We start from the raw sequence: 25,830 nt of genomic DNA, 5'->3' as shown, positions 1-25,830 counted from the left end.
GAACAAGGGAGCCAAAGTCCCTGCTTTCATGGAACTTGTATTTAATTGGGGAGAGGTAGATTATACACAGTAGGTGAACAAAGGAAAATCATAATGTTAGATCCTGGGAAGGGTTGCCAAAAAAATAAGACAGAATAAAGGGTGCTTGGTCTGGAGGGCATCTTTAGACAGAGGGAGGAAGAAGGAAGAAAAGAAGGAAGGAAGCAGGAAAAGAGGGAAGGAAAGAAGGGGGAGAGGAAGGGAAGAAAGAAGGAAGGGAACAATAAATAAATAAATAAACAAATAAGTAAACCAATAAATACTTCTGAAAAATCTTGCTCAGCCTCACATCTCACACATCTTTCTGTCTTCAATTTTTGACACTTTTTCTGCCTTGTCGACAAGAATCACAATGATGGAGCTATCCAGCTCTACAATTTCCATAAGGGAGGTGTGTTAGGATGTCCATACTGTTGCAAGTGGGGATTAGGGTACCATCTTGGATCTGAGGGATCAGCCTCAGGGGAGGCTGTTCCTGAGGCCTAGGGCAATGTCCAGCAAGGGGTGCAGCTGTGAGCCATCAGCGGCTGATACTGCCATCAGCCAGGGGATGGGTGCATAAGCCCTGGGGAGGGGATCTGGATGGGGCATCCCCCATGGATACCAAAGATAAAGTGTCTTCTGTGAAGTGCTAGAGTATTTGAGCTTTATACTATAAACAACGGGGAGCTATTAAATATTTTTCAACAGGGAGTGAACGTGATGAAAACTGTATGTTAGAAAGACCTCTTAGGGAGTGGGATAAGGAAAGACACAAAACTCTGAGACTGGATGCAGTGAGGCCAGTTTGGAGGCTACGGCAATGGCGTGCAAAATAAAAGTAAGAATAAAGATGTTGAAGCAGGAGGAATCAACATGATTCAGTGATTTACTGGACAATCCAGGTAAATTGTAGAGAGGAACCAAAAATAATTCTCAGAATAAAGACTATAAGAATTCAGTAAAATGATATAATGAATAAAAATTGGGAATATAGGAAGAGGATCTGGTTTTATTCGGGTTCGTGTTGTATCTGCATGATGGTAGGAGGATACTAAAGTTTGCAAATGCCACCTGGCAAATGATCCAGAATCCTCTACATCACCTGCATCCTTTGTTGACTCCTAGATCTATTATTCATATTGTGCATCATTTCCAATTAATTTATTCATGACAGAAATGTAATATGTATGGAGTATATAATATGTATTGGGTACTGTTTTAGGACCTGCCAAAAACACGTAAAAGCCCAAGTTTTACCTGGTAAACTAAGATTAATATGGCAACTGATGGGAACTTTCATAACATTCTTGTGAACAAAATGAAGGCATGGGCTGATTCCATACAACTCAGGACACTGGTAAGTGGTTAGATTTCATATTCAAAATGTGCTGATAAAGGAATTCTTATTGTCTTGAAGAAAGGTCTCTCCTAAGCTTGGTCCTCAGCCTAATTTTTTTCAACTACCTCATCACTTATTTGGAGAAAGATACAGAAAGCATGCTCATCATATTTACTTTGGAAAGGGTGAGAGAAATATGAAATCTGTATCCATAATGATTCTGACTGTCTGGATAAAAGAACTGAGCCTAAATAAAATTTAACAAGGGTAAATATTGACTTCTATTTGGGGCACATACACTTGTAACAGCACACGACTGGAGTAATGAGACAGTCAAAAAGGTAATGTGGTCTTCAGTTGATTAGCAGAAATATAATATATGAAATAAGAATGGTGAAAGCACCCAGCTGTTTCCAGTTGGTAGAGGTCAAGGTGAGGATGTGACCACCAGTTGACCTGTGAGCCGGACCTCGGAAATCAGAGGCCCCTCCTCTCCTCCTCTGCCCTTGGAATGTACCTTCTGTCCACTTTTCCACAGTGAGAGCCCTTTGGAAGGATGCAGCCTTGAGAGAGCAACGTGTCGTCAAGACCATCTGGACCGTATATGCTCCGTTAAGGCCTCTGAATAAACTTTTAAGATACTGGCGTGCAGGTGCGGAGATCTACTCATTCTGCATCATCCAAGACAAGCCTCGTATGTAAGTTCCCTTGCTTATGACACCTGCCCCTTAGCCATCTGGAATGGTCTGCCTTTCTTCGGTCTTTCTCTGCCCTCATGTACAAGGCCCATTTTCCCAAACAGCAGTTCCCCGCACTTTCAACCACACCTACCTTATGGTCTCAGTGGTACCTGCCACGCTTTACAGAAGCATCCACACCAGACAAAGCAAAAACGCTCAGGAAACCAGGCTATTAGAGGCTTGACAGTGTAATACACAAGGAAGAGGTGATGGAAATGGTGATGTGTATCTTGAAAAGGGTAGAATTATTTGGGGAGTATGTGGACAGGTGGTGGGCCTGGGGAACACATATATTAGACATCTTAAAATATTTTAAGCAGCTCATGGCCAGGACATTATTTTAAAAGGCCTTTTAGAGCAGATCTGGAACCAAGGGGTAAAAACTTCAGAGCTGCTCTCAGGAAGGGTGTGTTTCCCTTAGTTTTCATTCTTACCGAGTAGACTCAGTGCCTAATCATTTGGCAGGGGTGCTGTACATTGTCAATAAGTTTAATTTTGGACTAGACGACCTTTAAAATATCTCTTGAACCCCAGATTCTATGAGTTTGTGACTTGATGACTCAGAACTATATTTAAGGATTAAGATGTTTTCAATCCCTTTGAGCTTGGTTTCAGATACTAGGACACCCCCCAGGCCTTTCCCCCAGAGCTGTCACAGGGTCTTTGGGGCCAGTGAGAAACCCAGGACCTTTCACACAGCAATTGGGTCCTTTCCACATTGGCCCTCAAGAGATGTGTGTCCTCCAGTTTTCTGCAAACTAGGAGAGGGAAGAAAGTAGGTCGTTCCAAGATATTTGGTACTTTGGCAGAAAAAAATTAAACCAAAGTTTGCTAAAAAGTGAAAATGTTAAGTTATTTTCTTTTATCTTGCCAGAATTTGTGTGGATCCTAGACTTTCTACTGAGTTACCAACTAAGCTGCAATATAACTATTTCAACTTTCTGGGAATGTTATTTCTGAGTCGCAGTGATATAATGATCTGAATATTTCAATACTTTCAGTCACCTAGAACATACTATCTCTGCTTCACAGCTGCACGCTGCTCATGATAATATTCCTCATTGCACGGTACACTGTAGGAGATTAAAAGAAATGTTTTAATTCCTGAAAGAAATGTTCAAACACCAGTTCCCTATTCCACAGCGATTCTTTTTTTCCCCTCAGAAAATACGCAAAAAGTAATACATGACTCATTTATTAAAAGTTCCATGTTTTCATTGCAAATTCCTAGTGAGGCTTTGGAATTGATGCTTCCCTTCTATGGTTCCCATATTCTCTGAGTCACCAAGGTTTTTAGATGTTGGCAGGAGAGCCTGTTCTTACGTCCTCATAGAGTTACAACGTGGCCAGGAAGGAACAGGATGCCAGGAGTTGAGCTAGGAGTGAGTGTGGCTACCATCCTTAGATCCAGGCATCCGTGGCCCCAGCCCTGGGCCCCGGGGCTTGCAAAGCTTCCCAAATATGATGTGCAAATAGTGTTCTCAGCAGTATTGTTAAAATGTAGCTGGTGATTCTGTAGGTCTGGGGGTGGGGCTGAGAACTTTAATTTGTAGCAAGTCCCCAGGCGCTGCTGCTGCTGCGGCTCATTCACAGATAATCACACTTAGGAAATGACTGGTTTAGTGACTCCCTCTGTCTCTTCTCCAGACATACCTCCTCCCCTACAGGATGAGTAGCTCACGTGATCCAGGGCACCTGCCAATGAGCATTTGCGGCTCCTTCTAAACCACACTGTGGGTACCCATGACTCCAGAATTCCCTGCCCAGACCACTCTCTGGCCTTTGCACACCTCTCCCCAGTCTGTCCTCCGGATGGCAGATCCCTCCACCAGCGTGTACACGCTTGGGCCCAAGGGTCGACCAAGGGTCAGCCTTTGAAGAAGGCTTAGCTGCCTGGGCTAAGGATGTGCCCCAGGCAGAGCCTCTTCTGGTACAGATGGAGTCTGGTGAAGCAGGAGAAAAAGTGTGGGCTCTGTTCAGACCTCCTTTTTCCTTCTTGGTAAATGTTGGGGGTGGTCTTATATCTGTTCAGGTAAATGACAGGAGAGATCCCATCCTGTCATACGATCCTTGATTTTAAGACCAGGGCCACTGCTTGGATGGTTCTATTTCACGAGGATCCACTGCATCTAAAGGTCTTCTTAGGGCAAAGGGAGAATGTTTCTTCCCTTCCCTAGAACCTTCCGCAACACCTCTCCCAGATGACCGCACAACGGAGGGGACAATGTGGGAGCTTTGAGGGCTCACAGCTTTCAGCTGAACCCCAACTGCCTGTGTGAATTTGAGCAAATTAGTCACTTTGAGCAAGAGGTCATCCTTTGCCCTCAGTTTCTTGATCTTTATAATGGGAATAAGAATGCTACCCCACTCTCTGCCACCTCTTCCCCATTTCCACCCAACTTACTTCTATTCCTCCTTCAGCCTTCAGCTCAAATGCCATTTGATTAGATCAGGTGCCTGGAGCTAAGCTAGAAGTAACTTTCAACCTTCCTTCCTTTTATATTTGTGATTTTGTTTTATGTCTGCTAGCCCAGTGGATTCCGAGAGCAGGGATCCTCTCTCATTAATTTGCTATCTGGCCCAGAGCCTGGTACCTAACAGATGCTAAACCTGTGTTTGCCTAATGAGTAAACGAATGTGTGGTTATTGTCACAATTGGAGATAAAATATATGAAGTGACTGGCACACAGTATGTGCTTCATAAATGACACTGATGATTCTTCAGTGCCATTGACACAAATCACACATTTTATTTTCTCATACTTGATCCATGGCAGAGAATAGGGTGAACTTGGGACAACTACAGTTTGAACTGTCCAAGTTAAGAAAAAATGTGGTGTGATAAACTACTGGCCCAAACAACTAGAAGCATGACACCCTCTTTAAAGGATTAAGAAACGAGAGACCCATAATTTAAAACAAAGGATCAAAAGTCCAAAAAAGTGCTATCTATCAATTTTGCTTGCCCCTCACAACTCATACCTCAAAGAGTCAAACAGTGCATCTTTTTGAAAAGCATGTGGTGAAACTAATTCCCTCCGCAAGTGTTCTTGCTGACATCACCAACCTCCCCCTTCCCCTTCCCATCGCAGGGATTATTTTATCTGTCCCTTTAACATCAGCCAGCCCAAATATCCTCTTGTCAAATATTTCTGGGGCCTGCACTTGAAGAAAGAAACGATTTTCTCAAATCTGTGAACAGGAATTTTTCTTTCTTTTTTTTTTTATGGCAAAATAAACCATCTGCTTGTACAACTGTTTCTAATTACTTCCCTGCCTAGACTCTCCACTTGAGGGGTTTCGTACCAGCACCCCGCCCAGAGCAGTGCTGCTGACTAAATCCTAGCAGGCAGCTCACCCACACCCTTGCAGCTCCGGGGAGAGCCCCAGACCTGCACGCCTGGGTGTCTGTGGGTCCTTCTGCCCGGCCATCTGCTGGTGGCACCTCTGCCCCCCCGAACCTCCCCGACCCCGGCCCCGTGTGCGCCACCTTGCAGCAGCTCTGCTGGCCTCTGCAGCCGGGAAACTCAGCATGCGTCCCGCAGGCTTCGGGAACTTCTTGCTGCTGGCGTCCTCCCTTCTCTTCGTGGGGCTGTCAGCTGTTCCTCAAAGCTTCTCGCCATCTCTGAGGTAAGCCTGATTTGTTTTTCTTTCAGACAGACCTGCCCTGCTTTGCGTGGCAGGACTCAAGCTTCAGGATGGCTGCCCTAAGCCAAGAGCGGTTAGGAAGTTGGACACAGGATAAACTGTTTTCAACCTGTTCCTATTCCTTTCCTTACATCTACACTGTGTATTGCTTTACCCTTGTCCTTTTGCTTTTCCTTTGGAAAAATACAATCATTAAATGAATATATAGTTTCCTCCTATTCCAATACATATCAGGAGGGTTATCTGCCATCCTATGTGTACCTGGGTGTACACACCGCCTATAGGGCAGAGCTATTCCATGGGGTCTGTATTACATTCTGCATTACATTTTAAAAGAGAATTTGAGGCACATCACAATAACCAAACTTTTACATTTTAAAAGTATAGTTCATAAGCATCGCTTATTGCAACTTGAAAATGCATTAGGCACTATGCTATCATAACATGTAAAGCTCTTTCTATATATTCATCTCTTATTTTTCATAAAATAACTGCCCCTGGCCACCAGCTAGCAATGGGACTTTTTAAAGAGAACTGAAAAGTCAGCCAAGGGTCATACTTTGGGTTAATTTGTATTTAAATATGCATGTAAGATTCAGTGGCAAAACGCCAAGAGGCAGGGCCGGATCACCTAGTCCACCTGGAAGACGGTCCTGTTCTCAGGTGGGCAGGTCACCACTTGGACATTTTGGGTCGTGGTCATTTCTTAAGAGATGGCCCGTGGGTGGTATCAGCTTGGTCCCCAGAGAAACGTGGGGTCCCAGAATCGTTGGTCCTATCCATGGGGTTGCACGTCTCCGTTTGGGATCTGGGATCTGGGTGGACCCTGGGAGGCAACGTGGGCCCCAAGCAGAAGGGGCAGTGTCTAGGCTTGACCGTGGCCCTGCTGTGGTTTTTCGCCCCTGCAGAAGCGGCCTGGGCGCCGCGTGCCGGCTCTCCCGGGCCGAGTCGGAGCGCCGGTGCCGGGCGCCCGGGCAGCCCCCAGGGGGCGCTCTGTGCCACGGCCGCGGCCGGTGCGACTGCGGGGTCTGCATCTGTCACGTGAGCGAGCCCGGCGTGTACTTCGGGCCCCTCTGCGAGTGCCATGAGTGGATGTGCGAGACCTACGACGGGAGCACCTGTGCAGGTAAGGGGGTGGCGCTGTCCCCTCCGCTTGGCCCACCGCGCCCGCTGGGGCGCGGACGCACGCGCACCCGGGGCGAGAGGGGTGGGGACGGCCCCTCCTACAGCCCTGGAAGTTATCGCCGCTGGGGAGGCCTTCCTTTTGCTCCCCAATTCTGGAATCATGTCTCTTAACGCTTGTCTCCGCCCTGGGGTCCAAACTTCAGTGGAAATAATACGTGTAAGATTCATTCGCTTAATTATAAATCTCACTTAGCTTCTACTTTTAGTTCCGTATTACGGACCAAATCTCCCAACTGCCTCGTAAATGGAATTATTTCGCTGGGCTCTCCTACTCTAATCACAAATATTAATCATAATATTTGCAGACTGTAAGCCTGTATTTATTTTATTTTAATTGAAGTATAGTTGATTTACAATCTTGTGTTAGTTTCTGGCCTGTATTTTATTTTTACCAAGGAAACACAGGGGGATATTATTTTCCCAAATTCCAGCGGAGCAGATTGTGTCTTTGAACGTGGACTTGCCCTCTCATACTTAGCATATAGTTCACAAAGAGAAGCACATATCAGAAAACTGTATCTGAAAAACAAGCAGGGCCCTACTTTCTTGGAAGCGATGGCTTTTGTATTGTTTTAGCGGCTCCAGTTTCTCGGCTGTGGTGCAACTTGGTATTTTGTAAGGGTGGCGTGAAAATACATTCATTTCCCTTGCACATTTTTAAGGAGTGATTTGGATTCTGATACTGGAAAGGGTCAAGCTGTTTCTTCATAGAGAATACCCCTAACCTCTAACCAGTGTCACATAACCGAGCTGTTTGCTTAGGGCCAAAGAACCTCAATCAGGTCATTGTGAATGATCCAGACACTCTGTCAGTAAAAGGACTACACAGTGCCTTCCCACCAGGGTTTGGCAAATACGTAGGAAAAAAAAAAAAAATCTACTTATTTTACCCACAGTGTAGCTGAGAATGAGAGTCCAACACTAACAGAGAGATCACGAATCAGTTTATAGCAAAATGTTTTTTTTTTTCCTTGGCATCTGGGCCCAGAAGTGCGGCGGTGGGGGGGGGGGATACTTAATATGCAGGCTGTTTGGCCATGAAAAAAATATAGTCGTATGAGTAATTTGGAGGGGCACAGGTGCTTCTGAGTGTTTGTTTAGCCTTGAAGACTGCGGCTCAATCCTTCAAACATATTGAATGCCACAACTTATTTTAGCTTTGTCACTGCCACAAGCTGCAGTGTTATTAAGGGCAACCCTTTGGAATGAAAGCTAAGTATTGTCTAATATTTCATTCCAAATTCAACTGCTACCTGGCTTCTCCGGCTTTGATTGCCTCTGGCAAGGCCTCTTCAATATCATGAGTCTGAACACATTTTTCGGGCCTTTTGTATCGCCATTTCATTGGAAAAGTAAGAAGCAAGATGCAGTTTTTCAGCCAGTGAGCTAGTTTTGGTTGCCAGATAAAACTCCCCTTTTGAGGAAGCTGATCGGTTCCCTTTCTGTGAAACTAATGGTATGGTATGTATACTTTTGTTTACCTCCCATGGGAAATGATTCATTGTTTCCTCCTACCATCTTTGTCACTACGTTCCTTCCTCCTTGGTACAAAATGCGGCACTGAGTCATGCATGGTTTTGTTTGCTAGTGTGTGCATTCCCGTAGAAGGTGAAATGTGTCTCTTTATTTAAGGCTGAATGAAATAACTGTGTTCGTTTTCCATCCTCTTCTGACTGTTTCTCACTGACACCTACTCTCCAGGCCTGGTGCAGAATCTGCCCCTGTGAATGTGCTGGCTACATTTGCAAGGGCAGTGAGGACAGCCTTACACACAGCCTATCTGGTGGTCCTGCCAGCTTGCCTGCCTGTTCTGTGCTTCAAGTTTAGCTACTCAATTACGTCTTCAAGAAATAATTCCTATATTATAGCCAGCAAGATAGAAATGTAGCAGGTTGTCTTTTATGTTTTTATGTGCACCTGGGCCTTTACCTCTATGATAAGCCCCGATAGGTGATTTCCAGAAGTAGAGTAGCTTCCAGAGACTTCCCCCACCTCCGTGAAGAGAACAAAATCAGGCTCTGGGAGTGTCTCGTAGAGTGGTTAAGACTATGGGCTCTGGGGGAGATTTTCCAGGATTCAAATCCCACACTTAACAGCTGTATGAACTTGGGCAGTTACATAAACTTCCTGAGCCTTGATTTCTTCATCTGTAAAATGGGAATAATAAAGTACCTACCTTATGGGATTGTTGTGAGGTTTAACACATGCAAAAGACTTAGAAAAGTGTTTTGCACCAAGTGCTCAATACACATTAATATGCTTATATATGTCTACATAACACATTATTTTGTGATGCACAAAAGGTGAGCTGGGATGGATAGATGGATGGATAGAAAGATAGAGAGATTGATAGATACATAAGCTGGCTTTGTATTTGTTGGTCATTTAATGCAGTGACAGCAATTTTGTTTTGTTAATGTAGTCTGTGCCTGTTATTGATCCAAAGCTCAAAAGGTCAAGTAAGGATAACTATTTTGGCCCAGCCTCAGAGCAGCTGTAGGAGATGCACCATGCCCTTTTAAAGTCAAGTACATTGGGATCCTTACACTGTGAATCATAAGAGACATACTTATTTTAGTTGCGCTGGTTGAGAGTGATGACGTTTACACTATCACAGGTGGTCTGTTTCTCCGAGTCTCCACTGGCTCCTGGCACATGAATCTTCCTTGGACTTCTGTAGCATAAAGGTCTGGCCCAGCGATTGTTCCTGTGGGTGTGATTATCTAATGAGGAGTACACTCATTTTGGTTCTCATTTCTTTGAGGACAGTCAAATGTTTGGATGCATAAAACAAACTTTCAGTTAGTACTTCAAGGCATCCTGGATAACCCTCTGAATACCTGTGATTACACTTAAATAAAATATAGGTTTCTTAAACATCTTTTAAAATCACTTTTGAAATATATCACTTAAAAGAGTTTCAGGGGCTTCCCAGGTGGTGCAGTGGTTGGGAGTCCGCCTGCCGATGCAGGGGACACGGGTTCGTGCTCCGGTCCGGGAAGATCCCACATGCCACGGAGCGGCTAGGCCCGTGAGCCATGGCCGCTGAGCCTGCGCGTCCGGAGCCTGTGCTCCGCAATGGGAGAGGCCACAACAGTGAGAGGCCCGCGTACCGCAAAAAAAAAAAAAAAAAAGAGTTTCAGTTTTAGGAACTTGGAAGAGCTAATTGAATCCAATTTAGCAAATACTATGAAGTGCTGTATGTTTGCTAGACTCTCTGTTTGCTGTTAAAGGTGCTATAAAAGATGACGAATATATTACAGCTTCCCACTGAGTGGGAAGGTTCAGAGAAATACCAAATGCCTATAAAGCAATGCAGACTATGAGTTTCTACAGATTTCTATGAGGGTTCCATTAAGGTAGGAATTAAATATTGTGGTTAAAAGTTCTCTAGAAAAAAGTAGCATTGGACATAAATCTTTAGGTATAAGGAGGTTTTTAATCCAAGAGGTAGACTTTTGGAATTCTGAGTGAAGAAAAATTCAAGGAATGGTTTAGAAGCAGAAATGCACGTGGGTGTGTTTGGAGAAGAGTGAGGGGTTCTGGGTTTGGCTTCGCTGGATCTTAGGGCTGTGGGGAAAGTGGTAGAAGATATATTGAGAGTTATAGTTGGACATGGGGTAGAGAGCTTTGGACCTAAATGTGAAGCTTGTGCTCAGGTAAGTAGCGTATAGGAGCCATGAAGCAGTTTGAACATGGGAGCGATACATGATTAATGCTTTGATTCTTGAAAAGTAATATGGTGTCTGGGGGCCCAGCAGGTTGGGGTAGACCCTTGATGGGGAGGAACTCAGGTTAGATGCTATTTAAATTACAGTCCTGGGAGAGAGAATAAGAATTATGAGGCATTTTAAAGACTTTTGGAAGGTAGAATCCGCATGCTTTAGTACCCAAGGATGATGGTGTCAGTGAGCAGGCCTGTGGCAGAAGTGAGAAGAACCAGATAACTCCTAATCAATGGTGAAAAGTCCCTATTAAATTAAAAACACTTATTTTTATCTGGAATTGCTGTAAAATGAAGAATTATTCCTAGAAGAATGAGTCTGGACTGTATGGTACTTCTGGGGTTGGATAGGAATCTTGTCTGAATTGTTAACTTGGGTTAACTTGTTTCTGTCCGTCACCCTGAGAGTCATTTGATTTTTCTGAAACTTCGTTTCTTTTGCTGGAATGTCTTTATGGAGGTAAAGAACTTTACATTCTGCATGGTATTATTCAGAAGAAATTTTAATATTTATGTATAAATATATTTAATATAATTTATGCATTTATACATTTATTCAGATTATAAAGATCCTTGTAAGCATTGATTTATATATGTAAACACACATGGTATGAAAATAATTAAGATATGTGGAAATGCACCTAATATGCAAATATTAGTAACTTTTTTCTTGCAGATATTTCTGACTTCTACACTGTTAAATAAATAGTATACGAATTGTATATAATTACTCGTGAGAACTGGACTTTCTGGCTCTTTATAGTCTTTCCTAGGACTGTTTGACCTGTTTTTTCATCACAGTTGCATTTTTCTTAGATTGTTGAATAATTGTCTCCAAGACTACTTTGTGGAATCACCCTTTGGTTTTTCCTTTCTTTGTCAGCTTCCATTTTTCACCTTCTCTTCCTTCCTTCATACCTTGTCCTGTCCTACTTGCCCGTTCCTTTACCTCTGCCTGGGCCCCCTGGTATTTACCACCCTTTACTTCTTTTCAATATGCCCTCTGCCCCTTCACTGAGCACCAAGCACATAAGAGCATTCACTGCTCTTTAGCGCTCTCTCCAGTAAACGAGTGTGTTGAACAGACAGGCTCCAGTTTCTTGGTTGCCTCTTTGCTTGTGTTTTCATCCTGGCCTTCACATGTTTTGAGGTTTTGGGGAACACATTCAAGGAGCCCGCACCACTAGCTTCCCCATGTCATGCAAGCTTCTTTTCTGAGCTCTAGCCTCTTAGGTTCATCCATTTTGGATAAATGCATCTTGTCTTACCCCAAGGGACACATAAAAATTAAAGGTTTTCATTCTCAAAGAAAGTGCCAGACCTGCACATGACTTTCTCTCAACTGTCTGGCTTTATTTGGACCGCACTCTGCAGCTCTACTGTAGACACCGAAATACCTTGGCCTTGGACCAGATCATCTGCACACCTTGATAATCCAGGAGAGCGTATTTATAACATCATAGTGTTGAGATCAAATAGTGTCAATGTGACAAGTTCAGCAGTTATCTTTTAAGTAAAATTTCACCAGAAGGAGAATGGAACATATGGGAACAAATTTATTTGTGATACAGATTTTAAATTTGTAGAGCGTAAACCGCCACTGTAGGGTTCTCAAAGACCTTCAGCATGTTTTGAGACTTGATGCTAAAGCTGCCATCCCATGCTTCTTGGTATCAGAACCCACCCCCCCCCTCAACCCCGCCAAAAGCTGCCCAGCTCCCTGGGCCTCAGACACAGATTTTTAAGTCTGATCTGGTGCCTCGTGATGCTCAGGGCCTGGAGGTGGAGGACCATTGCCATAGGAGCAGAGATCCCTGATTTGGTCCTTTGACGAATTCCCTGTCTGAGGAGTTATAACGTGAGACCAAACATTTTCCTAAGTTCCATATCCTGCCTGCCGTTGTGTTAGTTTTCTGTCACTGCTATAACATTGCCACTCATCTTTTGACTTCAACAACACAAATGTCTTTTCTTATACTTTTGTAGGTCGGAAGTCCGACGTGGGTCTCCCAGGGCTTAAGGTGTTGGCAAGCTCTGTTCCTTTCTGGAGACTCTTGGAGAGAATTCATTTCCTGGTCATTCGACATTAAGAGAATTTAGTTTCATGAGGTTGTAGGACCAAGGTCCCTATTTCCTTGCTGGCTGGCAACTTAGAGTGTCCCTTATCTCCCAAAAGCCTCTCTTGGGTCCTTGCATACCCATCTGCATCTCAGAACGAACAGCAGGTGTCAGATCCTTCTCATGATGCCGCCCTCTAAGCGTCTTGCATTGGCACATCCCTCTTTCACCACAGCCTAGAAAAGTGCTTTACTTTTTTTTTTTTTAACATCTTTATTGGAGTATAATTGCTTTACAATGGTGTGTTAGTTTTAGCTGTATAACAAAGTGACTCAGCTATACATATACATATATCCCCATATCCCTCGCTCTTGCGTCTCTCTCCCACCCTCCCTATCCCACCCCTCTAGGTGGTCACAAAGCACCGAGCTGATTTCCCTGTGCTATGCGGCTGCTTCCCACTAGCTATCTATTTTACAATTGGTAGTATATATAAGTCCATGCCACTATCTCACTTTGTCCCAGCTTACCATTCCCCCTCCCCATGTCCTCAAGTCCATTCTCTACCTCTGCGTCTTTATTCCTGTACTGCCCCTGGTTCTTCAGAACCCTTTTTTTTTTTTTAGATTCCATATATATGTGTTAGCATACGGTATTTGTTTTTCTCTTTCTGACTTACTTCACTCTGTATGACAGATTCTAGGTACATCCACCTCACTAAAAATAACTCAATTTCATTTCTTTTTATGGCTGAGTACTATTCCATTGTATATATGTGCCACATCTTTATCCATTCATCCCTCGATGTACACTTAGGTTGCTTCCATGTCCTGGCTATTGTAAATAGAGCTGCAATGAACATTGTGGTACATGACTCTTTTTGAATTATGGTTTTCTCAGGGTATATGCTCAGTAGTGGGGTTGCTGGGTTGTATGGTAGTTCTATTTTTGGTTTTTAAGGAACCTCCATACTGTTCTCCATAGTGGCTATATCAATTTACATTCCCACCAGCAGTGGAAGAGGGTTCCCTTTTCTCCACACCCTCTCCAGCATTGATTGTTTGTAGATTTTTTGATGATGGCCATTCTGACTGGTGTGACGGGATATCTCATTGTAGTTTTGATTTGCATTTCTCTAATGATTAGTTATGTTGAGCATCCTTTCATGTGTTTACTGGCAATCTGTATATCTTCTTTGGAGAAATGTCTATTTAGGTCTTCTGCCCATTTTTGGATTGGGTTGTTTGTTGTTTTGATATTGAGCTGCATGAGCTGCTTGCATATTTTGGAAGTTAATCCTTTGTCAGTTGCTTCATTTGCAAATATTTTCTCCCATTCTGAGGGTTGTCTTTTTGTCTGGTTTATGGTTTCCCTTGCTGAGCAAAAGCTTTGAAGTTTCATTAGGTTCCATTTGTTTATTTTTGTTTTTATTTCCATTTCTCTAGGAGGTGGGTCAAAAAGGATCTTGCTGTGATTTATGTCATAGAGTGCTCTGCCTATGTTTTCCTCTAGGAGTTTGATAGTGTCTGGCCTTACATTTAGTTCTTTAATCCATTTGGAGTTTATTTTTGTGTATGGTGTTAGGGAGTGTTCTAATTTCATTCTTTTACATGTAGCTGTCCAGTTTTCCCAGCACCACTTATTGAAGAGGCTGTCTTTTCTCCATTGTATATTCTTGCCTCCTTTATCAAAGATAAGGTGACCACATGAGCGTGGGTTTATCTCTGGGCTTTCTATCCTGTTCCATTGATCTATGTTTCTGTTTTTGTGCCAGTACCATACTGTCTTGATGACTGTAGCTTTGTAGTATAGTCTGAAGTCCGGGAGCCTGATTCCTTCCAGCTCCGTTTTTCTTTCTCAAGATTGCTTTGGCTATCCGGGGCCTTTTGTGTTTGCATACAAATTGTGAAATTTTTTGTTCTAGTTCTATGAAAAATGCCATTGGTAGTTTTATAGGGATTACATTGAATCTGTAGATTGCTTTGGGTAGTATAGTCTTTTTCATAATGTTGATTCTTCCCATCCAAGAACATGGTATATCTCTCCATCTGTTTGTATCATCTTTAATTTCTTTTATCAGTGTCTTATAGTTTTCTGCCTACAGGTCTTTTGTCTCCTTACATAGGTTTATTCCTAGGTATTTTATTCTTTTTGTTGTAATGGTAAATGGGAGTGCTTCCTTAATTTTTCTTTCAGATTTGTCATCATCAGTGTATAGGAATGTAAGAGATTTATGTGCATTAATTTTGTATCCTGCTACTTTAGCAAATTCATTGATTAGCTTTAGTAGTTTTCTGGTAGCATCTTTAGGGTTCTCTATGTATACTATCATGTCATCTGCAAACAGTGACAGTTTTACTTCTTCTTTTCCAATTTGGATTCCTTTTATTTCTTTTTGTTCGCTGCTTGCTGGCTAAAACTTCCAAAACTCTGTTGAATAACTGTAGTGAGAGTGGGCAACTTTGTCTTCTTCCTGATCTTAGTGAAAATGGTTTCAGTTTGTCACCATTGAGAACGATGTTGGCTATGGGTTTGTCATATACGGCCTTTATTATGTTGAGGTGCGTTCCCTCTATGCCTACTGTCTGGAAGGTTTTTATCATACATTGGTGTTGATTTTTGTCAAAAGCTTTCTCTGCATCTATTGAGATGATCATATGGTTTTTCTCCTTCGATTTGTTAATATGGTGTATCACATTGTTTGATTTGTGCATATTGAAGAATCCTTGCATTCCTGGGATAAACCCCACTTGATCATGGTGTATGATCCTTTTAATGTGCTCTTGGATTCTGTTTGCTAGTATTTTGTTGAGGATTTTGGCATCTATGTTCATCAGTGATATTGGCCTGTAATTTTCTTTTTTTGTGGCATCTTTGTCTGCTCTTGGTATCGGGGTGATGGTGGCCTCATAGAATGAGTTTGGGAGTGTTCCTCCCTCTGCTATATTTTGGAAGAGATTGCGAAGGATAGGTGTTAACTCTTCTCTAAGTGTTTGATAGAATTTGCCTGTGAAGCCATGTGGTCCTGGGCTTTTGTTTGTTGGAAGATTTTTAGTCCCACTCTCAATTTCAGTGCTTGTGATTGGTCTGTTTATATTTTCTATTGCTTCCTGGTTCAGTCTCTGAAGTTTGTGCTTTTCTAAGAATTTGTCCATTTCTTCCGGGTTGTCCATCTTATTGGCATATAGTTGCTTGTAGTAATCTCTCATCGTCCTTTGTATTTCTGCAGTGTCAGTTGTTACTTCTCCTTTTTCATTTCTAGTTCTATTGATTTGAGTCTTCTCCCTTTTTATTCTTGGTGAGTCTGGCTAGTGGTTTATCAATGTTGTTTATCTTCTCAAAGAAACAGCTTTTAGTTTTATTGATCTTAGCTATTGTTTCTTTCATCTCTTTTTCATTTATTTCTGATCTGATCTTTATGATTTCTTTCCTTAGCTAACTTAGGGTTTTTTTTGTTCTTCTTTCTCTAATTGCTTTAGGTGTAGGGTTAGTTGTTTGTTTAAGATATTTCTTGTTTCTTGAGGTAGGATTGTATTGCTATAAACTTCCCTCTTAGAACTGCTTTTGCTGCATCCCATAGGTTTTGGGTTGTCATGTTTTCACTGTCATTTGTTTCTAGGTAGTTTTTGATTTCCTCTTTGATTTCTTCAGTGATCTCTTGGTTATTTCGTAGTATATTGTTTAGCCTCCATGTGTTTGTATTTTTTACAGATTTTTTTCTGTAATTGATATTTAGTCTCATAGTGTTGTGGTTGGAAAAGATACTTGATACAATTTCAATTTTCTTAAAATTACCAAGGCTTGATTTGTGACCCAAGGTATGATCTATCCTGGAGAATGTTCCATGAGCACTTGAGAAGAAAGTGTAGTCCGTTGTTTTTGGATGAAATGTCCTATAAATATCAATTAAGTCCATCTTGTTTAATGTATCATTAAAAGCTTGTGTTTCCTTATTTATTTTCATTTTGGATGATCTGTCCATTGGTGAAAGTGGGGTGTTAAAGTCCCCTACTATGATTGTGTTACTGTCGATTTCCCCTTTTATGGCTGTTAGTATTTGCCTTATGTATTGAGTTGCTCCTATGTTTGGTGCATAAATATTTACAATTGTTATATCTTCTTCTTGGATCGATCCCCTGATCATTATGTAGTGTCCTTCTTTGTCTCTTGTAATTGTCTTTATTTTAAAGTCTATTTTGTCTGATATGAGAATTGCTACTCCAGCTTTCTTTTGATTTCCATTTGCATGGAATATCTTGTTCCATCCCCTCACTTTCAGTCTGTGTGTGTCTCTAGGTCTGAAGTGGGTCTCTTGTAGACAGCCTATATACAGGTCTTCTTTTTTTATCCATTTATCCAGTCTATGTTTTGGTTGGAGCATTTAATCCATTTATCTGAATTGTTTTGGGTTTGTTATTGTAGGTCTTTTCCTTCTGTTGTGTTTCCTGCCTAGAGAAGTTCCTTTAGCAGTTGTTGTAAAGCTGGTTGGGTGGTGCTGAATTCTCTTAGCTTTTGCTTGTCTGTAAAGGATTTAATTTCTCTGTGGAATCTGAATGAGATCCTTGCTGGGTAGAGTAATCTTGGTTGTAGGTTTTTCCCTTTCATCACTTTAAATATGTCTGCCACACCCTTCTGGCTTGTAGAGTTTCTGCTGAAAGATCAGCTGTTAATCTTATAGAGATTCCATTGTATGTTATTGTTGCTTTTCCCTTGCTGCTGTTAGTATTTTTTCTTTGTATTTAATTTTTGATAGTTTAATTAATATGCATCTTGTTGTCTTTCTCCTTGGATTTATCCTGTATGGGACTCTTTGCTCTTCCTGGACTTGACTGACTATTGCCTTTACCACATTAGGGAAGTTTTCAACTATAATCTCTTCAAATATTTTCTCAGTCCCTTTCTTTTTCTCTTCTTCTTCTGAGACCCCTATAATTCCAATGTTGGTGTGTTTAATGTTGTCCCAGAGGTCTCTGAGACTGTCCTCTATCTTTTCATTCTTTATTCTGCTCTGCAGTAGTTATTTCCACTTTTTATCTTCCAGGTCAGTTATCTGTCCTTCTGCCTCAGTTATTCTGCTATTGATTCCTTCTAGAGAATTTTTAGTTTCACATATTGTGTTGCTCATCATTTGTTCATCATTTATTGTGTTGCTCTTTAGTTCTTCTAGGTCCTTGTTAAATATTTCTTGTATTATCTCCATTCTATTTCCAAGATTTTGGATCATCTTTACTATCATTACTCTGAATTCTTTTTCAGGTAGACTGCCTATTTTCTCTTCATTTGTTTGGTCTGGTGGGTTTTTATCTTGTTCCTTCATCTGCTGTGTATTTCTCTGACTTCTCATTTTCCTTAACTTACTGTGTTTGGTCACCTTTTCACTGGCTGCATGTTCGTAGTTCCCATTGTTTTTGGTGTCTGACCCCAGTGAGTAAAGTTTGTTCAGTGGCTAGTGTAGGCTTCCTGGTTGAGGGGGATGTTACCTGTGTTCTGGTGGATGAGGCTGGATCTTGTCTTTCTGGTGGGCAGGACCGCATCCAGTGGTGTGTTTTGGGGGTGTCTGTGAACTTACTATGATCTTAGGCAGCCTCTCTGCTAATGGGTGGGGTTGTGTTCCTGTCTTGCTAGTTGTTTGGCATGGGGTGTCCATGGAGCTTGCCGGTCATTGAGTGGAGCTGGGTCTTAGCGTTGAGACGGAGATCTCTGGGAGAGCTCTCACTGATGATATTATGTGGGGCTGGGAGGTCTCTGGTGGACCAATGTCCTCAACTCAGCTTTCCCACCTCAGAGGCTCAGGACTGACACCTGGCTGGAGCACCAAGACCCTATCAGCTGCATGGCTCAGAAGAAAAGGGAGGAAAAAAAAAAAAAAGAAAAATAAATAAATAAAATAAAATAAAGTTATTAAAATAAAAAAATTATTAAAATAAAAAAATTAAAAAGTAATAAAAAAAGAAAGAAGAGAGCAACCAAATCAATAAACAAATCCACCAATGATAGCAAGTGCTTAAAAAGTATACGAAAAAAGAAAAGGACAGACAGAACCCTTAGAGAAATGGTAAAAGCAAACCTATACAGACAGAATCACATGAAGAAGCATACACATACGCACTCACAAAAAGAGAAAAAGAAAAAAATATATATATATTTATATATAACAAAAAAAAAGGAAGAGAGCAACCAAATCAATAAACAAATCTACGAATAATAATAAGCTCTAAATACTAAACTAAGATATACAGAAAACCAGAAACAAATTAGACGCAGAAAGCAAACCCCAAGTCTACAGTTGCTCCCAAAGCCCACTGCCTCAATTTTGGGATGATTCGTTGTCTATTCAGGTATTCCACAGGTGCAGGTACATCAAGTTAACTGTGGAGATTTATCCACTACTCCTGAGGCTGCACGAGAGATTTCCCTTTCTCTTCTTTGTTTGCACAGCTCCTGGGGTTCAGCTTTGGATTTGGCCCTGCCTCTGCATGTAGGTCACCTGAGGGTGTCTGTTCCCTGCCCAGACAGGATGGGGTTAAAGTAAAGTGTTTCACTTTTCAGGGGGCTTGTGATTAGATTGGATCCAACCAGATATCCAGTATAATCTTCCCATCTCAAGATCTGTGATCTTAATTGCATTGGCAAAGTCCCTTTGGCCATGTAAGGTAACATACTTACATATTTATAGGAACAAGGATGTGAACATCTTTTGGGCCCTTCTTTTTCCTACCATAGCCATCCTTCTATAAAGCCCAAGAGGAAGGCCATGATGTGTGTACATAAGGGAGAGAGATTCCAAGGCCATTAATACCTGGCTGTTCTTATGCTCCATCCAGGCTATGCAAGTACTGTCTTTTCCATCTTTCAGAGCTTATCTACAGGATCTAATGTTCCTAGATCCAGACTTTTCCACACCAGTGATGATAAGGAATACCAGGTTTTGGGTCCAGAACATGAAGAGTGACTTAGAACCTCAGCCACTGCTGAGGTTCAATGCCTGACATTATCACTTGCCAGTTGTGGAGCTATGGGCGAGTTACTCAAATGCTTTTAATGTCTGTTTCCTTACCTGTGAAATGGGGACAATAATAGTATCAAACGGGGATAATAATCATGCCAAGCCCATATGAGTGATGAGTAGGTCACTTGAGTTATTACGCTTACTTTTGTCAGATGTCCCTGTTCTACCCTATTGTGATACTTGGTCCTAAGATATTTACTCCCAAAAAGTGATTTTCCTTCCATGTCATATCTTCTTCTGGGTCTCAATCTATGTTTCACATTTCCTCCTTTGACTGTCAGTGAGTGTTTGGAACTATCTCACCTCAGACAACAGGCCTGCTCCATAGTGTCAAGTCTGGGTGAGCTTTCAGCCCTGGCCAGCTTGAGGAGACCAAGACTCACTGGGTCATGTTCCAACTCAGTGGACTTCTAGGTTTCTGACCCTCATTTCTGTCTTTATCTCAGAAGCTAACTTTTGTGTTCCTGTCCCTGAAAACTTCACCCCAATTTTCACCATCATAATTGACTTGAATGGAAGTTTCCAGAGCCCTCCCCTCAATACTGTGTGATTAGTCCGTGAATCTGGAATTTTCAGTCTTTTTCTTTACTGGAAACCCCAAGATTTCTGCAAATTTGCAAGGCTTACACTCAGTGTGTTTCTGCTTCTGTCTCTTACTTCCACTGAGATGTCTGTATTTCCAGGCTGTTCCTTAATCTCCTCCAAAGTCTTGATCTCAAATAGGTTGATCCCAGAACCCACTCATTCCGCTTACAAAAATGGGAAAAGCAATACAATACAAAACAAAATCGAAATAACTCACTTTCACAGAGTTTTTGAGTGCAGCTGACCCTTGAACGATGCATGGGTTGCTGACTGCCACACAATCGAAAATCTGAATATAACAGTCAGCCCTCCATAGCGGCCGTTCTGTATCTGCAGGTTCAAGCAACCATGGTTCCTGGAGTGCTGTGGTACACGTTTATTGTAAAACATCCACGTTATAAGTGGACCTGTGCAGTTCAAACCTGTGTAGTTCAGGGTCAGCTGTATTTAATGAACATTACTAAATGTTCTAGAGACATTGGGGTGGGGTTGTTTAATCACAGGAATGTAAACACCTTAAGACTGAATAGTAATCATTCTAGTTCTTAAAACCCCCAGGATCCCAGTTGTGTGCCTCTGTCATCCCTCCCCTCTTCAGACTCCTGTTTCTTTCACTACTCATAATTTTTATTTCATTTCCAAATTCTGCTCATTTGGGGCAAGGAGTTTAGCTATTATTTTTATCATCTTGTTTCTTGCTCATCCACGGTCTTTGAAGTCTTGGTCTGTATCCTGAGGGTTGATGTCCTCAGGTATTAATGTTATATGTACATTTACTTTTTTTCACATCTTGCTTTATAATGTATGTGTATTTATAAATAACATAAATAATATAAATAACGAGGCCTGAGATGGTTCTCTTTGTACATATATATTCTGATTGCCCATACAAGCATATATATGTGTGTATGAATACGTATTTTCTACCTTAATTTTATACGCACATGTCATATACATGTGAATACATAAGTATGTCTTCAAACATGTTTACATATGTATGTGTTGGTATCACGTATATGTGAATATATAAATATGTGCACAATCACATTCACATGTATGTGTTTATGAATGTGTGTGCATCTAAATGTTACACACAGAGACACACACACATAACCCATCTTCCTGGGGGACTGCTACCTGCAGGGGGGGAGACATTCCATTTTCAAATCTTTGTAATGCTAGTACTCCTGATAGAAAAGGCACCTTGGGATTGTTATCACGTGTGTAAACCTGCTACAAATCAGTATTTATTGGGGAATTCTTTTGGCGACTGCCTCTTCAATACATTTCATGAAGACAGTGAGAAATTATTTGGTTGGCTCCTAATTTGATTGTCTTTTTCACTATTCTGTCAATTAAATGCTATTAGGCTGCTGAAGTCACATTTGAATTACAATTAATACTTGGTAAAGTTCTCTTTTTTTTTTTTTTTGGTACGCGGGGCTCTCACTGCCGTGGCCTCTCCCGCCGTGGAGCACAGGCTCCGGCCGCGCAGGCCCAGCGGCCATGGCTCACGGGCCCAGCCGCTCTGCGCATGTGGGATCTTCCCGGAACGGGGCACGAACCTGCGTCCCCCGCATCGGCAGGCGGACTCCCAACCACTGCGCCACCAGGGAAGCCCTAAAGTTCTCTTTTTCTAACACTAAAACTTTGTTTAAAGACGGGAAAGATTAAAACATCTTCCTTTCCTATTTTTTATGAATAATAGTACTACTCTTGTCACTAACATATTTTTATCCTACATACATTTTATGGAGAGTTTGGAAACTCCTCAAAGCCCCCTGTTACATGCTAAAGCCTTGAGTCTAGGTTTGGATGCAAAAACCACTCAGGATTTTTTTATAGCTGGCGGTCTGAAAAATATAAACCAAATTGTAAATTTTCTATATTCTCAAGACAATAATATCTTCTTGTATGGTTTTGCATATAACAATAAATTCTACTATTACAGAAATTTTATTCTCTGGTGAGTTCATCTGAATTTTCTAATCATACCTCCACAGGGAGAAAAAAGGAAATAAGTACAATGATGAGATAAACCAGCTTTATATTTCTCTGGATTTAAGATCCTCTAACTTAAGAAGCAGATTGCATTAATGGGAAGACAGCTGGATTAGGAGACAGAAGACACAGGGGGAGGTGTTGTGGGAACCAGAAGGGGGCTAACTTGTAGGAGGAATTTGTTTTGCCTTTCCACCTTTCTTCCTGCCTAGATTGCACCTGGAGTTCCAGCAGCCCCCCTTTTTAAAATTGAAGTAGAGTTGATTCACAATGTTGTGTTAGTTTCAGGTGTACAGCACGGTGATTTTCAGATATATATATATATATATGTGTGTGTGTGTGTGTGTATATATATCTCCTTTTTTCCATTCTTTTCCATTATAGGTTATTATAAGTTATTGAATATAGTTCCCTGTGCTATACAGTAGGTCCTTGTTGTTTACTTTCTATATGGTAGTCTGTATCTGTTAATCCTATACTCCTGTTTTATCACTCCCCATCCCCTTCCACTTTGATAACCGTAAGTTTGTTTTCTATGTCTGTGGGTCTATTTCTGTCTTATAAATAAATTTGTATTATTTTTAGATTCCATGTATAAGTGATGTATAATATTTGTCTGACTTACTTCACTCAGTATGATAATCTCTAGGTTCATCCATGTTGCTGCGAATGGGATTATTTCATTCTTTCTTATGGCTGAGTAATATTCCATTGTATATATGTACCACATCTTCTTTATCCATTCCTCTGCTGATGGACACTTAGGTTGCTTCCACATCTTGGCTTTTGTAACTAGTACTCCAGCAGCCCATTTGAATCAAGGGATGAGTATATGGCCACCTATGAGGATAGCTTAGCCACAAGACAGGAATCTGGATTTTTTTGAGACTGTGGAGCCTGCCACACCTGTACTGGACTGCCTACCTCTGGATTGCTGTTGCACATGAAAATAATAAACTTTTATGTCTTTAAGCCCCTGTCATTTTGGGGTTTTCTGTCATCGGCAGCTAAATATGGCCCTGTCTGAAACAATGGTTTTATTTTAAAAGTTCAAGTCTATTAACGTAGGGCGAATAGAATACGTACAGTGGTTGAGAGCTTGAACTCATGAGACCAGTAGGGCTGGATTTCCTACCTGTTTACCTGCTCCTTGGATTTCAACAGTTTTGGTAAACTCTGCAAGGCTCAGTTTGCTCCTCTCTAAGATGGGCTCTGATTAACACTCTGGGGAAGGTTATTGTAAAGTTTAAGTGAGAAAATACACATGAAGCAGCTAATGGAATCACTGATGTTTAATGATCACTCTAAATGGTAGCTATTATTACTGTTGTGATTAAACCTGGCATCTCTAAGGGGATTATTTTAAGGTAAAAGGGAATACGTCTTTGCTTTTAAATGTATTTACTAGTAACTAAGTGACCAGTTATGGACATATATTCCCTGTACCTGTTTACATGGTCAACATATACTACTTTTTTGCCTCAAAGTATTTATGAGGTTATTATTTCCATGAGAAGACATAATTTTTAAATGTCTGGTTACCAGAATATAACTTACCAGAGAGAATACAAAAATTGTTTATGTGTTTAAATATTTTAAAATTTTCAATTGATTTATCTATATATTAAAATTATTAAAACATAATACATGTTTGCTACAAAAAGTAAAAAAAAATACATTTATTGAATAAAAAATCAATACAGCAGTATTGCATCTTAGGCAGAGAACAGGTTCTACGTCACGGCAAAGATCAAACATCTGACGTTTAAATATTACCCTGACAAATCTCCAAGGAAGGCTCCATGTCTGAGTTTATTCCACCATATCTCAGTTAGTATAGCACAGTAAACACTAGTAACTGGGGGTTTACTCCATGGCTAGAAGACATTTTCAGGCTTTGGCTGGATCATTCTTTTGGGGCTACTCAGCCCAGTAATATACTGACACTAAGAAATAGACATCAAGAAACTCAGCCCCCAGAGGTAATGTCACTTTCTTGCTCCATTTCATACCCACGTGGGGCCTCCACTCAGTGGATGGAATGACAGAATTTCTATGCCTTTAAATTATTATTCCACCTCCCTGTATTGCCAAATATATACCTTAATTGCCTAGGCACATATAATGGAAATCAAGTAAGTTAAACATACGTGTGCTGTGACTCCCCTTTAGACTTACTTTTAATCATAACCTCTGGAGTTAATATTAAATTAGGGTGTATACTTCCATATTTTCCCATGATTATATAAGTATGCGTGTTAAGAACACACATACACACACTCACACTCTCACACACACACACGTAGGTTGTTTCCCTTCCTCTTTCTTGCTTTTTCTCTTTAGGAATACATCATGGCCCTCATTCTAGTTTTTATACGTATTTATGATTAAGAATTTTCATAGGTATATGGTGTTCTATATAGTATGGATGTATTACTTCATTAAACTATTTGCCTATTAGTGAACATTCTGGTTGGTTGTGGGTTTTGTTATTTTTTGTGTTTGGTTTTTTGATATGGGAGACTTGAAAGAGCATTGGATTTAAAATTGCTTACACACGCTCACACTCATACACGCACACAGCTCTCTAGCACTCTGGCTCTTGCACAAGCATGTACACATTTCCACTAGAGTGAGTCGGGCTCCAAGACACGCAAGAGGGTATCACCAGTCAACAGAAGTGTTAATAAAAGTGTCTTCCTACGTTGAGGATCTTGGCAAAAGCAAACTTCAAACCGGGTGGAACTGGGAGATCTGAAGCCTTTGTCCTTTGGGAAATTTAGATTCCGAGCCTCGTCTGGGATTCAAGGTCACGAGTCACATCTGCGAAGGGGGAGAAGTATAGAACTGCTGGGACAGGGAGGACCAGGGGGACCTGCCAGGGCATTTTCTGAGCCTCACACAGGTAAATTCTCAAGCTATTTTCCATTAACTCTTAAATTGATAAAGATTGAAAGCTGCAAGAAGGTTGCAAATCTCATTTTCTTTGGAAAAGAGTGCTTTGTCTTTTCAAGGATCACATTTCCTGGCAGATAAGAAACTATATTTTGTAATAGAACTCTTTCTTCTGTCTACTCTAAATCATCTTACTTAAGGCTGGGTAGAATAACGGCTTTGTAAAGGGAAAAGAAAAATAAGACCTTGAGAAGAATGCTTGCTGGTTTGACCTTGTGTAACCTCAGTCCTAATTTATGTGGTAGGACAAGTTTCTATGCCAAAGGCCCTATCATCCTAATTGTACATAGTCACTCGTTCAAACATCAAATTATTCCAAGTCAATAGTTACCCACTCCAATTTCCTGTTTTATTATTTTATCTGGATATTTCCTAGGAAAAGCCAGGCTAAAAATTTTTTTTTAAAAAGGTCAGTGAGTTTGGTATTGCTTAGAAACTTCTCTCATAGCAAGGCGTTAACATTAATTTGTGATTTAATCAAATGGAGACAGTAAGAAGCCAAAATCAGAAAATCAAATCATGGTAAATGTATTTCCTAACTGGTCATTACTGCTCTTTCAGAGCT

General features: G+C 41.1%; 1 protein-coding gene across 32 annotated transcripts in view; it reads left to right on the top strand.

The window, feature by feature from the left end:
* The first annotated feature begins 5,202 nt into the window (after positions 1 to 5,202).
* Positions 5,203 to 25,830, top strand: part of ITGBL1 (integrin subunit beta like 1) — a 292,671-nt gene continuing 272,043 nt past the window's right edge. For 19 of the 32 annotated variants that reach the window (XR_010936923.1, XR_010936922.1, XR_010936921.1 and 16 more), the window contains exons 1-2: positions 5,205 to 5,730; positions 6,657 to 6,874. Coding sequence is in view for 28 of the 32 variants with exons in the window: in XM_067713272.1 (XP_067569373.1) it covers positions 5,633 to 5,730; positions 6,657 to 6,874 (316 nt within the window). In the remaining 4 variants the exon portion in view is untranslated. Of the gene's footprint in view, positions 5,731 to 6,656; positions 6,875 to 25,093; positions 25,216 to 25,830 lie in introns of those variants that run through there. The other 13 variants (XM_067713258.1, XM_067713260.1, XM_067713255.1 and 10 more) reach the window with 5 other exon arrangements.

The sequence above is a fragment of the Pseudorca crassidens genome, chromosome 18 (genome assembly GCF_039906515.1).
Source record: "Pseudorca crassidens isolate mPseCra1 chromosome 18, mPseCra1.hap1, whole genome shotgun sequence".
Classification (NCBI taxonomy): domain Eukaryota; kingdom Metazoa; phylum Chordata; class Mammalia; order Artiodactyla; family Delphinidae; genus Pseudorca; species Pseudorca crassidens.
Note: the sequence above shows the minus strand (reverse complement) of the source record. Positions and strands in the feature narration are given on the sequence as shown.